At 36.6% G+C, this 13,532-nt stretch overlaps 1 protein-coding gene across 3 annotated transcripts in view; it reads left to right on the top strand.

Moving 5' to 3' along the window:
• AFTPH (aftiphilin) overlaps nucleotides 1-13,532 on the top strand; it is a 47,070-nt gene that overhangs the window by 27,413 nt on the left and 6,125 nt on the right. The window contains exons 6-9 of one of the 3 annotated variants that reach the window (XM_065834279.2): nucleotides 450-572; nucleotides 6,737-6,797; nucleotides 8,435-8,518; nucleotides 12,552-12,675. In XM_065834279.2, coding sequence (XP_065690351.1) covers nucleotides 450-572; nucleotides 6,737-6,797; nucleotides 8,435-8,518; nucleotides 12,552-12,675 — 392 coding nt within the window. The remainder of the gene's footprint in view (nucleotides 1-449; nucleotides 573-6,736; nucleotides 6,798-8,434; nucleotides 8,519-12,551; nucleotides 12,676-13,532) is intronic. The other 2 variants (XM_065834281.2, XR_010651115.2) reach the window with 2 other exon arrangements.

Here is a 13,532-nt window from a genome sequence, read left to right as displayed (position 1 = left end):
TTGACTCATTTCTTCTGAATTGCCTAATTGTTGAAATAAAATGAAGGCACTTGTGCCTTTCTGATGGGGCCATTTGATATTTCAGGAATAGTTTATACACAATTGGTAGGAGAAGTCGTCACCTTATCAAGTAACTGTTTCCTCCAGCTTAAATTACATTACTGAAAGTTGTAAACAGGCTCCAGCTAAGCACTTGAGTTCCTGTTACGGGCTCTAAAATGTTTCTTAGGCCTAAGGAACCATGATGATTCTCTCCCCTGCCCCATCTCTTTCTGCCCCCCTCACAGGGGTAGATGGTTATTCCCAAGACTCTGATGTAGGGAAGTACTACCTAGTAGTGTATTTTCTACTTTTGCATCTGTAGTTCTTGGAACATATATAAGTGTGTGTCTGTGTCCACATGTGGGCGGGGGTTTTAATAATTTTTTAAAAAATATTTCTTTATTTAGGGCATGTTAGAGCCTACCAAGGAACCTTTGAAACCAATATCTGCAGCAGAAAAAATAGCTTCAATAGGGCAGACACCTCCTGTATCACCAGAGATGAACACATGTACATCTGATCAGTTCCAGGTAAAAAATAGAGAGAGAAGGGGGAGGAGAGGAAAAGAAAGAATAAGGGAAACAATGGGATGCGTTGCCACTTTTTTCATATCTTAATACGTCTACATGGTCTGTTCAAAGTCACCTTGTGTCACATTGAAGTCCTGCTCTTGGATCTGCTTTTCATGTGTGACTGGAAAGGAGTCCCTACAATAAGACTGGAGCAGTTGGTGGCCAGCATTTAAGTCCTGATGATATCTGCTGTTACACAGCAATTTGCTTTAAAAGACAGCGGACAGTTACTTCCACTAATTTTAGATGTAATTTTAGACTTGTCCTTCCTCTAGCTAAGGTTCTTCATCTTTGCTTTTTTTTGGAGCTTTGTTGTTTTGATACTATGATATTAGAAAACCACTTAATGCCATGTATGTTGCAATATGTGTGGTTGTCAAGAAGCTAATGGGTTATGCAGAGACATTTAATTTTTGGTGTCGCTACAGCGGTACTCGGCACACATTCAGAGAGTCAACTGTGTCCCTTATTGCAGGTCTTGTTTAACCTGCCCAACATCTTTATTTACCTGCTATGCTTGTGTCTTCTGATTGAATGCATTCCAAAATTAATTATCTTTGTGCTACACCTAATCTTAACCCTAGGTACTTCTGGCTATAGTCATTTCCTTGCACTCTTTGACATAGTGCAGAGCTCTGGTGTGCTTGCACCAGAGGAGAAGTCTTTCTTTGTTTTAGAATAACAGTATGTCAAGTGGGCTCAGAACCGAGGGGTTTTTTATATAGTAATACAGATGTTTGATGATGCTTCATATGCTGCTTCTCACAAATGCTGTTGTGGAACTGAGCAGCCAAACTGAGTATTAGAAAAGGTAACAGTAATAATTATTGTAACTAGTCTGAGCTGAACAGATCAGTTGTGGAATTTATATATATGAACAAAATAGGAAAATTTCACTGGTTTTCTGCAGCCTTCAAAGTTGCCTTTTTTACGTAAATGAAACCATGCACTTAACATAGTCTACAGAGCTGTAAGGGCCTCAAGTAGCAGCATCTCTGACATGTGCTCAGTTGCTTTGCAGCCGTAATGCTGAGTGCTGAAAATAAGAACCTCTCCCTATCAAAGTATATATATGTATTTTTTTTTTCCCTCTCTAATTATGAATTTGTACTTTTGGGTACTCCTGCAGCAGAATTTCCCATTACTTGTCACACTTTGGTAATCTTGTCCCATAACTTGTTCTGACAAGACCATCTCAGTTCAGTAGTTGTCCATTAATACATACGAGAAGCAACTATACTGTCTGTCTGCACTGCTGACCTGAGGTCAGAAAGATGAATATTAAAATAAGCTTTTTGGGAAGACACAAGTTAGAGCTCTAACCATTAAGAATGCTAAGAAGCAACAGTTAAGTGACATTCAGAAAGTTTCAGGGCATGAACGATCAGCTCTCCACCTCAAAGACCTTGTTTCTTTCTTGGTTTCATCTCCTGTTAATGTTTAGTGGCTTCTTTTTGCTTTTGGGAAAATCCAGCTTCATTCCCATTGTGCTGACTACCTCTTAGGAATATTCCAGATTGTAGTAGTATTAGGATCATGTGCCCAAACTTTGGTAGACATTTCATTAGGAACTGTGCTGTAAACATTGGTAAATATGCGGTAGAAACACAGGCAGTTTTAGTGGACCTCAGAACTTCTAAACATAGGTCATTTAGGTGCAACAATTTAGGTGTATTTAAGCTTACCCAATTCATGTGTAATTGTTTATTTAAAACTTCTAAATTCCTCCATTTTCAGATCATGATGATGATGAGTCATTCCTATATTCAGAAACTTCAGAATATTAACTTTCTTCTTGGAAGGAGAGTGGTTAGTAGATTCCTATGCTTTGCTTAAGGAAAAGACAAGATTCTCCTTTGAAAGGCTGACACTGATGGGACTTGTATACAGATCAGTTGTATGTGCCTACATGTGTAGGACTCTCTGCTAAGGGAATAAGACATTGGAAGAAAGACTCTGATGCGAAAGCTGGAGTCAGAAGAACATTTGTAGAAACACAGTAATGCCACAAGTTTGGTTTTTTTTGTTGTAGACTGAGGAAAGCATTCAGGGATTCAAAATAGCATTAGAGTATGGAGAAAAGCAGCAAGTGAGCCCCCATATTTTTTCCTAGTTATTAGATTAACTCTGTACATTTTGGCCTCATTCTGTGCAAAGGATCTCACTGGGTTAGTTAAGCTGTGAAAGGACAAGGTTTTTGAAACTATGATTTCTCCTCTCAAGCAAGTTAAGTTACTGACGGATCTACCACATTAGTTTGTTGTATAAAGATGACTTTTGTAGACTCGTTCTGTTCTATATTTGAAGGTAGAGTCTAAATTCTTCTTTGATCTGTTGTTTATCTCAACAGTCACAGGGTTTATTTCTCTATTCCTTTGTACTCATACCTGTAAAGCAGTAAACCAAATAGGAAATAATCCCCAGATATTGTTGCCTCTAAGCACAGTGTCTCAAAGACTTTGCAGGTCTGGAGTAAAAGGCTCTATCAAGGCACGTCAGGTGTAAGAGAGAATGGCAGCTCAAATAGGCAACCTGTGATTGTGAAACCTGAGATAGGTGCCCTTCTCTTCTGTTTTACAGCATCTGCTACAGTGGGGTTCTACACCACAGCCAAGCCTTAAGCAGTATGATTTAAATATATTCCACTGCTTGTTGAAAAGGTTGCTCTCTGGAGTTAATGTTGACTGCTTTCTCTGGATTTGATACTGTTCTCTGGCTACCATAGTCATAAAGTTTATTTACCTTCTTTTCGTAAGTTTGTTTTTTTTTTTTAAAGTTCTCTAGATATTTCTGCTCTTTGATATTGCTCCAAAGCATCCTCTTCTCTCAGTTTGAGACTGTTTCTTTGGTAGAACCTATCAGCAGGTGTGTCCCAGCATACTGGATAACTTCAGAATTTCTTGCCAGCCTAGTTTTGCTTAGTAAGTTTTATATTGGAATAGAAATCTGTAGTGACCCAGACCTTTTTAGGAGAAAATTACTAGTAATTCTTTTCTGTGGGTACCTATTACACCACATCTGCCTTCATGTAAGCCACTGAATTAGAGATCAGATTGTAGTAGAATATGTATCTTACACTTGCTGGCCATTAGGAACTGAACCTGAATTAAACCCCATGGGGTGACAGTCTTTAAAACACTTTTAATTACATAAGGGACCATCAGGACTTCTAACAATGACAGATGCAAACTACCATATTATTGGCCACCAGCCAAAGGCTCCATCATGGAACTGTTCTCCAGTTATACATATGAGGAAGATCCAAGAATATATGTAGCTTTGACAGAGTAAGAGAGAAAGGTTTGCAGGTAAGAGATATTACAGAACTTGCTTTTCTATCAGATGTGACATGCGTTTAAAAGTGATGTCTAAGAAAAATAACTTTCAAAACTGTTGTGATTTTGCCAATGAATATAGAGAATGAAATGTATTAATTACTTTCATGTAAATCTTTTATTGAATTGTTTGTGATGCTCGTTTGTGGGATCTATCTAAATATTGTTATTATATTTGTATTACAAGCCCTTCTATCTTCCCCCCAGCTTTAAGACAGCAAAAGACTACATGCTGCCAGGGCGGGGGGCGGGGAGGGTCACAGGTAATTCTTGGCACAGAAACAAACATTTATATTTTTGCTCCCTTGGATTATAAAAGTTCTTACATAGTACCGTTCTAAAATTACTGTGTGAAAACATCTCTCGCTTTTATCAAAGTGAAATATGATGCAGTAAAGCCAGCAGGCATTTTAGTTTCCTCTTTCTCACTTCCTTAACGTTCAGAGTAGTACTCTGACAGCCAAGTATACTTTTTTTCATTTCTTTACCACGTCCTGTAATCTAAGATGGAGGAGTGAGAACAGTTTGCCCTGATTCTCAATATCCTTCTAGATTGGGCACTTTTCCTTTCAAGCATGTTATTAAAATACTGGTCATAAACAGAGGAGTCTAGCAACCTTGCAATGTCTGCAAGACAAAACAATTTGCAGGGCATTTTCCCACTGTTTGACATTTCAATGCTGTGTTAAGGTGTCCCAGTATAGCTACTTTTCTTAAAGCTGAGCTCACTAAAAACTGAGAACTTTTCCTGTTTAATTGTTTTTTGCCTCTGCTCTCTCACTTTGTTTGCTGTTGTATAGACCAGGGCTTGCCAGCATTCTGTATAGATGGGGCCCGCTTCACTTGCCCCCCGCCTTTTTTGCAAGTAGTTGAAGCCAGCAGAATGGCCTCATCCCACAGAGCAGACTGCTACACTTAGTACACCCTTACTGATTTGGAGACAGAGGTTTTTTTCCATCCCCATTTTAGGAAGAATTCATCACATCCTTGGCAAATTTGAGAATCGAAGTCATCCTTAAAGGGAAAAGCTTAGCCAGTCATTGGTACCTCCTTTTCTATGCAATTCTGTCACACTCATGAGTTCTGACTCAGTCTTTTGACACAAAATGTAGTGGGTGTTTTCCTCAATAAGTAAAAGTTGGTAGGAAGTTACTTTGCTTCAATTTGGGTTCGTTTTCCTCAGGGCAGAAAGCTACTAAATTATCATACTTGCCTGCTTATTTTTGTTTTGTTTTTTGTGCAAAGCCCTTTTAATCTTAATGTATTTTGGATGTGACAAACTGTAAACAAGCTACTGATAATAGTGGTCATTACTTCATCAGGTGTAGCTTCCACACTGCTGACATTGTTTCCATGCAAATCATTTCAATGCTAGTAATTCCGTTACCAAAGCAAAGTGAAAATCATAGCACCAGCTACTTAAGCTCCATGGAGTGATTACTGTTCTAGCTGTGCTCAGTACTGGAAATATTTCCAAGTCATTAGGTAGGAAAGATTTTTCTAAGCAAGGCTTTTACTGTAAATAAATACGGAAATGTCCAGCTCCCTTCATTTTTCTTTCTCTAAACATCTATCACCTAGCAAAAGCCCGTTTACAGTTAGCTTAATTGTACAAAGCTAGCTCAGGTTGCTACAGCCTTGGTTTGTGAACCTGCATATTTTTTCAGTGTTGGATAGCTGAAAGTCTTAAAAGTAGGAAAAAAAATAAAGCCTGACTTCCTAAGAAAACAAAGAGAATGTATATCTCAGCCACTTCAACCTTGACCACTAGTGATGAAATTTGAATAATGTTGCAGGGAACTTCCAATGCTTTTCTTCCTTAAGTGTGATTGTTCTGTTAGAGGTTGAGGATACATCCTTTCCCAGTACTTCTTGACAGTTGACTTCACTGGGGAGGGAGCAGAACTGTAATGCGCAGAAGTAGAAAGATCAACTAATTTCAGTCATTTTGATACTGTCCCATCAGTTTATGTCCTGAGAATACAGGAGGACAGCACTTGCAAGTTAACACTGCACCTTGAACACACTTTCCCTGTAAAGCATGGTCCCTGCTGCTTGCTTGGTTTACCTGTGTGTGTGCAAAAAACTTAATAAGAGGAAATAAAAAGGCAAGGATGGGCTCCCAGGAGTGGAAGTTTACATGCTCATCTTGTTCAAACATTGTTACCAATGGTTTGTTTATATATTGGAATGAGTTAGTTGTTAAAGGATGAAAGATGTTAAAGTTTGAAAGGGGGTGGAGTGGAGATGGTGTTGATAGTTGGTCCCTCACACTTAGGGATTATGTCTCTTAGAAGCAAAACAAAACAAAAGAATCATGGTCTATTTGATGGTAAATGACTGATTTTATGTATATTCAGGACAAAGTGTGGGTGTGCAGACAATTTTCATTGATAACCTTATTCTAAATTTGCCCTATAATTGTGTATACATAACTTTTTATGCAAAATGCCTCGTCTTCCATGGAAGTAGTAGTAATTTAACTTTCAACTATCCCTTAAGGTATTTTATTCAATTCATATGTTTTAGTTAATTTGCAAATCCTGTTTGAGTTAGAAGTTACCTAATCTGTACTGTACAGAATTTAATGAGATTTCCTGTGGTAGAACAAATCTGCTTTGAATCTTTAGTGCATATTATAAAAATACACGCCTTGCAAAAGTTGAGGCTTGCCTGTTTAGTTGTCTTTTTAATATTTAGACACTAAAGAATCTGTTGTTTGAACTGCTTTGCATTGTTGTAACCTGAACTGACTATGAAATCTGATTTCTGACTTTTCAACTCTAGGAATCTCTACCACCTGTCCAGTTTGACTGGAGTAGCAGTGGCCTTACTAACCCTTTAGATGGTACGTCTCTCCGTAGAGCCTCTAGCACCAGAGCTAGAGATAAGAAACCTACAAAGTTCAGACAAACATCTATCTGCTGATTTATTTTTTTTTAAATATACACACACATATATAAATATATATAATATTTATTTCTTACTCCTAACTTTGGAAATTCAGGCTTTCTTTCTGATTAACTGTGCCCCTACATGAAGTATTATGTAGTCTGAAAAATACTAAGTTACGTATTTTAGATTCCTGCCACATGCTAATGACACAGTGGCAATATTAACACTTCGTTATATACATAACTGCAGATTATAATGAAACTGAACCAATGAGCATTTTAGATTTACAAGTTTTACTTAATTATTTTTCACCAATGAACTATCTCTTTAGCCATCCTTTGAATGCCAAACTTGTGTATAGTGGCTACTTCAAAGCACAATATTTTAACCACAAACAGTTTGCAAAAGATACACTTCTTGAGCTGAAAGTTTTCAGATTTACAGATAATTTTATATTTCAGAAACGTCATCTGTTATCACTTTTGCTTACACTCAAGAGCTAATTATAACTAAATATTAGAGGTAGCTACACACTTATTTGTATCTGTGAATGTATATAGTTCTCACATAAAAGACTCTTCACTTACGTCTATTTTAATAGCAAAGTGAGTTGTACCGTCGCCTCCAGTCTCAGAAATGTAAGTGCATGCAAAGGAAATAAAGCAAGTTTTGAAAACTTGTTTGATTGACAGACTAGAAACCTGTAAGGAAACTGATACCTTTACAAGGAGCCTGCTAACAGCAATTAATTCATAACATACAAGTCATTCCAAAGCAGGCTAAAATAAACCACACCTCGTACTGCACTGGTGTTGCCTCATGGTGTTGTTTCAGAACAAGTGGGATGTTTAGAGTCTTGATAGAAATATCATGGTGCTGAAGGAAAGCCTGGATGGACCCTTTTGCTGTTGTCTGGTGTCTTATTACTTCAGTCAATCATCATGCTTTCTTTTTAAAAAAACAACTTCTTTAAAATGTATCTTGGTTTGATTTCTGTTTTAGTCCTAAAGGGGAACAGTATAATTTACCAGTGAGGAACTGGATATAAGAGTGGCATTTGATACCCTACGTTCACATTGCTTTAGGATAATTATAATTAATAGCTTAAAGTTGCTGAACAAAACTTTAAATTTTTATTTTGTTTTGTACTTTGGTATTTGGGAATCTGCTAAGTTTTCCTGATGGAAAGAATTGCTTTCAATTTCAGTGAGGGGAGAAAAAACCTGCGATATTCTACCTATATTGACCTATATATTGTTTCCCTTTAACTGATGACGTCTTTCTCTCTGGGTCGTGCTGGTTCTCTTTCATTTTTAGATTGAAATAAATATATCTATTTTAAATTTACTAGTGTTGATTTCCTTGCTGCATTGTACATGAGGAAATGTGCACTGAATTAAGTTGTTAACATTTTAGAAGGTACAAACTAATACTGTAAGCATTGTTTTCATGTCGATTTTTAAATTGCGTACTGAGTACTAATTATAACTTGCATGTTCAAGTGTGTGTCTTACCCCTTTTTACACATAAACCCCTCCCTTGGCTTACCTTCTATATGGCTGCCTACCAACACGGTCACTGAATTTCAAGCTAGTGGAGGTTCCACTCTTCTGAACCTTGATTTCTTTGGGCCCGTGGATGACAGTAGCTCTAGCAGCACCACCACAATCCCAGGTCAGCAGAGTGTTAAAACCACAACTGTACTATTATAAGGACTTGCTAAAAGCATGAGCACATCACTTGACTTTCCTATAAACAAGGAGAAATTTTACATTGCGTTTCGCTTAAATGTCTTTCTGCTGCGTTTTTCCTTTAATCTGTGTTCTGTTTTCTGATGTTTTGTATCGGATGCAAAGTGTTTCAAAGGTACTGTCAGGTCTGTATTTGCCACATGCTGGAGGAATGAATGGCTCTTACGCTCTCGCAATTAAGGTGTTAAAACACTTGTTTCAAATTAAAAATTTGGAAAGTTAACTTTTCTAAGCACTTAACTAAATTTATTAATTTAATTAATTGAAAAATGCTGTAGAGGCGATGATTTCCAAAAATTGAGGTTTGTTCTCTCCTCTAAATGAGCGCCTCCAAATTATAGATTGTGATGTTATTTGGAAGTTATGTATAAATATGAAGTTATGGAGCTTCACATATCACAACCCCACTGGGCTTTGCTGCTGCCAGGGAGTTGTAAATTTCTTTTTGTGCGAACTACTAATACTAATGATCAAGTGAAAAAAGTGTTTTAACAACATTCATAATAGAAAACAAGGATAGTTGCATGTTTTTTTGACATTAGAAGTTCATGAACGTTAATTATAAAACGAGAGCGCTTTATCTGCAACTTACTCCCTTAAAAAGGAGATAAAAACACCACTCTCCATTGAATAATAAGGGAAAGTAGTTGGATTCACTTATCACATGTTTTTTCTACCTGCTCAAAGTATTTGGCGTAAGCTTGTAAAAACCTACCCTTTGAATAAATTTCTGTAGGAATTCAAGAGAACATTTGAGAGATTTATGCCAGTGCACAGGTTAAGTAAATAAGGCAAATACTCTTTCAGTACAATGCCTGAAGCCATGATAATCACTTTTTTCATAGAAAGGGGCTTTTCCTCTTAGTGATTTTTAATTTTAAAAAAAAAAAAAAATTTAAGAGGTTTGGGAGTATTTCCACATTAAAAAAAATACCTTAAATAATTATTGTATTTTTTTGTTTTTAAAAAAACCTGCTTTTTTGTTTTGAAATCTGATCATTGAAGGCAGTTTTGTGGCTTCACATTCTGAGTGTCTTTTTATTCCACCCTTGGAAAATGTCATTATCAAATGAAAGATGGCAGGTTCTGTCGCGGAAGTGATAGGTAGCAAATTAAAGTCACTTGAGTCTTACATAACTTTTCTAAGTGTGCACGAGTCTGTTGGCACAGAAGTTGTCAGTACCCAGCACATGTACTGCTCGTGCAGTCGGGTACCTTCCTGTGTCCTGAAGTGACTACTGCAGGAATACTTTATTAGCCCTTTATTGCCTTTTTTTCTTTTAATGTTGTTGTTTCATCAAGTTACAGGTATTATCATCTTCCCCGGTATGCCCTATAGTGCCTAGTTTTGTTTGTGGTATTTTTGTTGTTGGTTTTTGGTTTCGTTGATTGGTTGATTTTTTTTGTGTGTGTGTGTTTTTTTGTTTTGGTTTTCTTTTCTTTTCTCTTCTCCTTTTCCTTTTTGGCTTTACTTTCCTCCTGACTTGTTTCTGGGAAAGTCACTTGTTCCTTGGCTTTGCAGCTCGTGTGTTTGTGTGTGTGTTCAGGAGCTTTGGGTGGGGTTTGGTTGGCTAACCTTTCCTTCAATATCTCATTAAGGTTTTGCAGTGCTTTCCTTAAATATTCTCTAATCATTTGAATAAAATGGAGAATATGCAACTCTTAAAAACAACAAAAATAATTGAAAGACAAATTGTTAGATCTTTTTGGCTTAAAGAAGAAACTTTTATCAGTAACAGAAGTTTATTCTTTCTCTGAAGACCTTAATTTTACTTACTATAGATCTGCGCTGTGTTCTTCTCAGTCTGATTTCATCAGTAGCCAAAACCACTTTTAATTAACATTTGTGTTCTACATCATGGACAGGGAGTTAACTAATTTCTAGTATGTTCCCAAAGATTTAGTGTATTGTTTTATTTTTCATGTTTATAGTTTAACATAGATGTAGCTGAGTAAGAGGTACCTAAAGAATATTAAATTGAGCAGTAACATTGCACTACAATTAAAATGAATTCAGGACCATAAATGTGAATACCTAGATGATGTAACTTAGAAGGTTGCATTTAACATTTGTAGCAGAGTTGCATGTCAAAGGATGCCTTGTTTCAATTAGTTTTACAATTTGTACCTTAATGGGATTTCGCAGGCTTCTGCAAGTCAAAGTGTATTTCTTCAAGTCTTCTTCTCCCTATTTGGAAGTGAATATTTTATGGAATAGCTGGGCTTTTTACTATTTACAAGTTCTGTAAACATCTGACAATACTTGAAGTCTTGGTATACTGGTCTCAGGACAGCACGTGTTTTGATGTTTTGCACGAAACTGGGTGAAACTAACTTTGAAAATCCAGACTTAAAAAAATCTAAGTTGAAAGGAGAGCTGATAAATTTCTAATCAACTCATATTATTAAATGGAGCAAATCTTGCCCTCCAGCTTAACCAGATGATTTTCTTAATTTTTCTTTTTGGTCAGCTTAGTTTCCTAACGATGAAAGGGTACTTAATGTGTGCACACATGGCAAATGGTCAAGACACTGCTTGGGGAGACATGAGGATTATTAACCTCATCTGTTCGCACATGTAGTGTTGCAAGTACTGGGTGGAAAAGGCAAAACAATAGGCACAGACTTTGTTGTTGTTGTTGTTGTTGTTTTGTTTCTTAGTTTAGTAATCTTTCAGTATTTCTGGAGTACTTCTAAAAGTGTCTTGATCCAGGCAAGTAAACTGAGTAAAATCACCAGCACATCAGTTTATAAAGGCTGTTTTTATGTTAGGCAGCTACGTGGAATCATCACATCCAAGTATTTGCAGCATTTGTTCTGCAGTAGTATGAAATGCTTCTGTGTTGTCCAAACCAGCTGGCACTAGTGTTACATTAGTTTAGAATGTAGGTGTCTATAAAACACAATGCTTCTGTGCAAAAATTCCACACTGTTTTTTGAAAAACATTCGTGGATGATGCATATGCACTCTTCATCTAAATCCATAAAGCGTAAACTAGCTGAAGCTGTAACTAAAGGAACATCACCAGTTTAAAATGCTTTTGAGCAACAAAATGTGCTTCAACAGTCTTTTCTCTTGATTCATTTTGATAATTCTAATTCTTAGAGACTTTTTAAAGAGAAGATACTTAATATCTGCAAATTCTAGAGCTACTTCCTACTGAGATGTGATGCTTGATATTAAACAGGTAGAATTTCCCCCATACATATGTATTTTTTTGGATGCAGGTTTCCGTAGTTTGCATTGTCTTCAGAATTACCTCTGCTGACAAGATTTGAAATCCATTCACAATATATGTGATGTCAAAATTTAACATCTGACTTAAGATATCTGAAACTAGGAAATCAAGGCTGAAACATCCAGATGCTTCGTGCTTTATAAATACTTGAAAGATGAAAAGGAAGCACAGACTAAAAGTTTGGTAGTGTTATACATATTAGTATATAACATTTTTAATGCCGTTCCACTTACAAATTTAACACAACCCGTTGTGAAAAGCAAGATACTAAATGTACTCTAATGCGTACCAGTGTTGTGTGTGATCTCTTGTTTTAAAGAACTGGTCCCTGTTAACATGCACCATTCTTTTAATATGAACAGTTGAGTTCAAGTAATTGAAACAATCTATTCTAGCACAGCTGACACTTTTACAGGTGTTTCACTCTAAAAGGTAAATCAAATTTGTTTTATTTACTCTTAGACTGAGACCTTGTATGCCAGACTTGATCCAATGTATGTGTGCTTTGTAGCACAACTATAAAAGCTACTGAAAAAGGGTGGGGAGAGAGGACGGTGATTCAGAAACGCAGACGTGTTCTGTCATGTTCTTTTCGTGTATCTTGAAATTATAAATGATTCAGATGTTTACAGAAAACAGTCTCTAGCAAGTTGGTCTGTGGCTAATTATGGCTATACATGCCTCCAACCATCACTGATTATCGTTTTATACTATAAGGTGTGGATCCTGAGTTGTATGAATTGACAACCTCAAAACTGGAAACTTCCAATGCAAACAACAGAGTGACTGATGCGTTTGCAAGACTCATGTCCACAGTGGAGAAGGCGAGCACATCCACAAGGTAAATATTCATTTTTGCACTTTTTTTTTTTCCTTTTACTGAGGGTGGCATGAAACATGAGGAGTGAATGTGTGTGCTGCTCTAGGTCAGAAGTTCTTAAATGATCAAAAGGCTTAAACTTGATAATTCAATTTAAATATTAAATTCATAGTACTGTAGTTCATATTTCAAGACAGGAAACAGTTCATGAGCTGAAAGAAAAAGGTCACCAGGACGTAAGTTTGAAAAGCTGGAGCCAAAAACTGAACTGCAGAAAGTGACTTTCTGAGGAACAGAGCCAATTCTTAAGAATGGAAGGGTAACCTGGACCACGCAGTTCAGTGACCTAGGACTTTCACAGAAGACTCTCCATAGTCCGCTGTGTAATTTATAGATACAGAGTGTTCCAAAAGTAAAATGATAAAACTGACTAATAATTATGACTATATTTGTCCCTTCCCGTGGATTTCTAGCAGCTGTCAAAACTTCAGTAACCTAACATCAGATTCATTTTGGTGTTGTGAGTTAAGGAATGAGCCTGTAGTTGGTTTGGCATGTCCTTTCTGCTTCATGAATCTCATGTGAAGTTCTGTGCTTTTTTTTTTTATAGGTAGAGTCTATGTAAAGAGGCTTTAGATGTCAAATGTCTTCCTTGAAGTCTGGTCTGTTGAGCGGGTACAGAATAGTCTCTCCACTTACAAACTTGTATTCTTTGGGTTTATTTTTTGAATTGTGTATCTTAGCAGTAGGATCCTGGACTGTCTTAATGTGTAATTTATGTTTATGACTATTAAAGAATCACTGAGTGATTCTTACCAATTAAAATGTTTCTATTGTTGAGGAAGTGTGTGCCTTGACATGGAACAAGTATTGGTTGC

Source organism: Patagioenas fasciata, chromosome 3 (assembly GCF_037038585.1).
Source record: "Patagioenas fasciata isolate bPatFas1 chromosome 3, bPatFas1.hap1, whole genome shotgun sequence".
Taxonomy (NCBI): Eukaryota; Metazoa; Chordata; class Aves; order Columbiformes; family Columbidae; genus Patagioenas; species Patagioenas fasciata.
The sequence above is the reverse complement of the archived record's forward strand: the minus strand, read 5'-3'. Positions and strand labels throughout refer to the sequence as shown.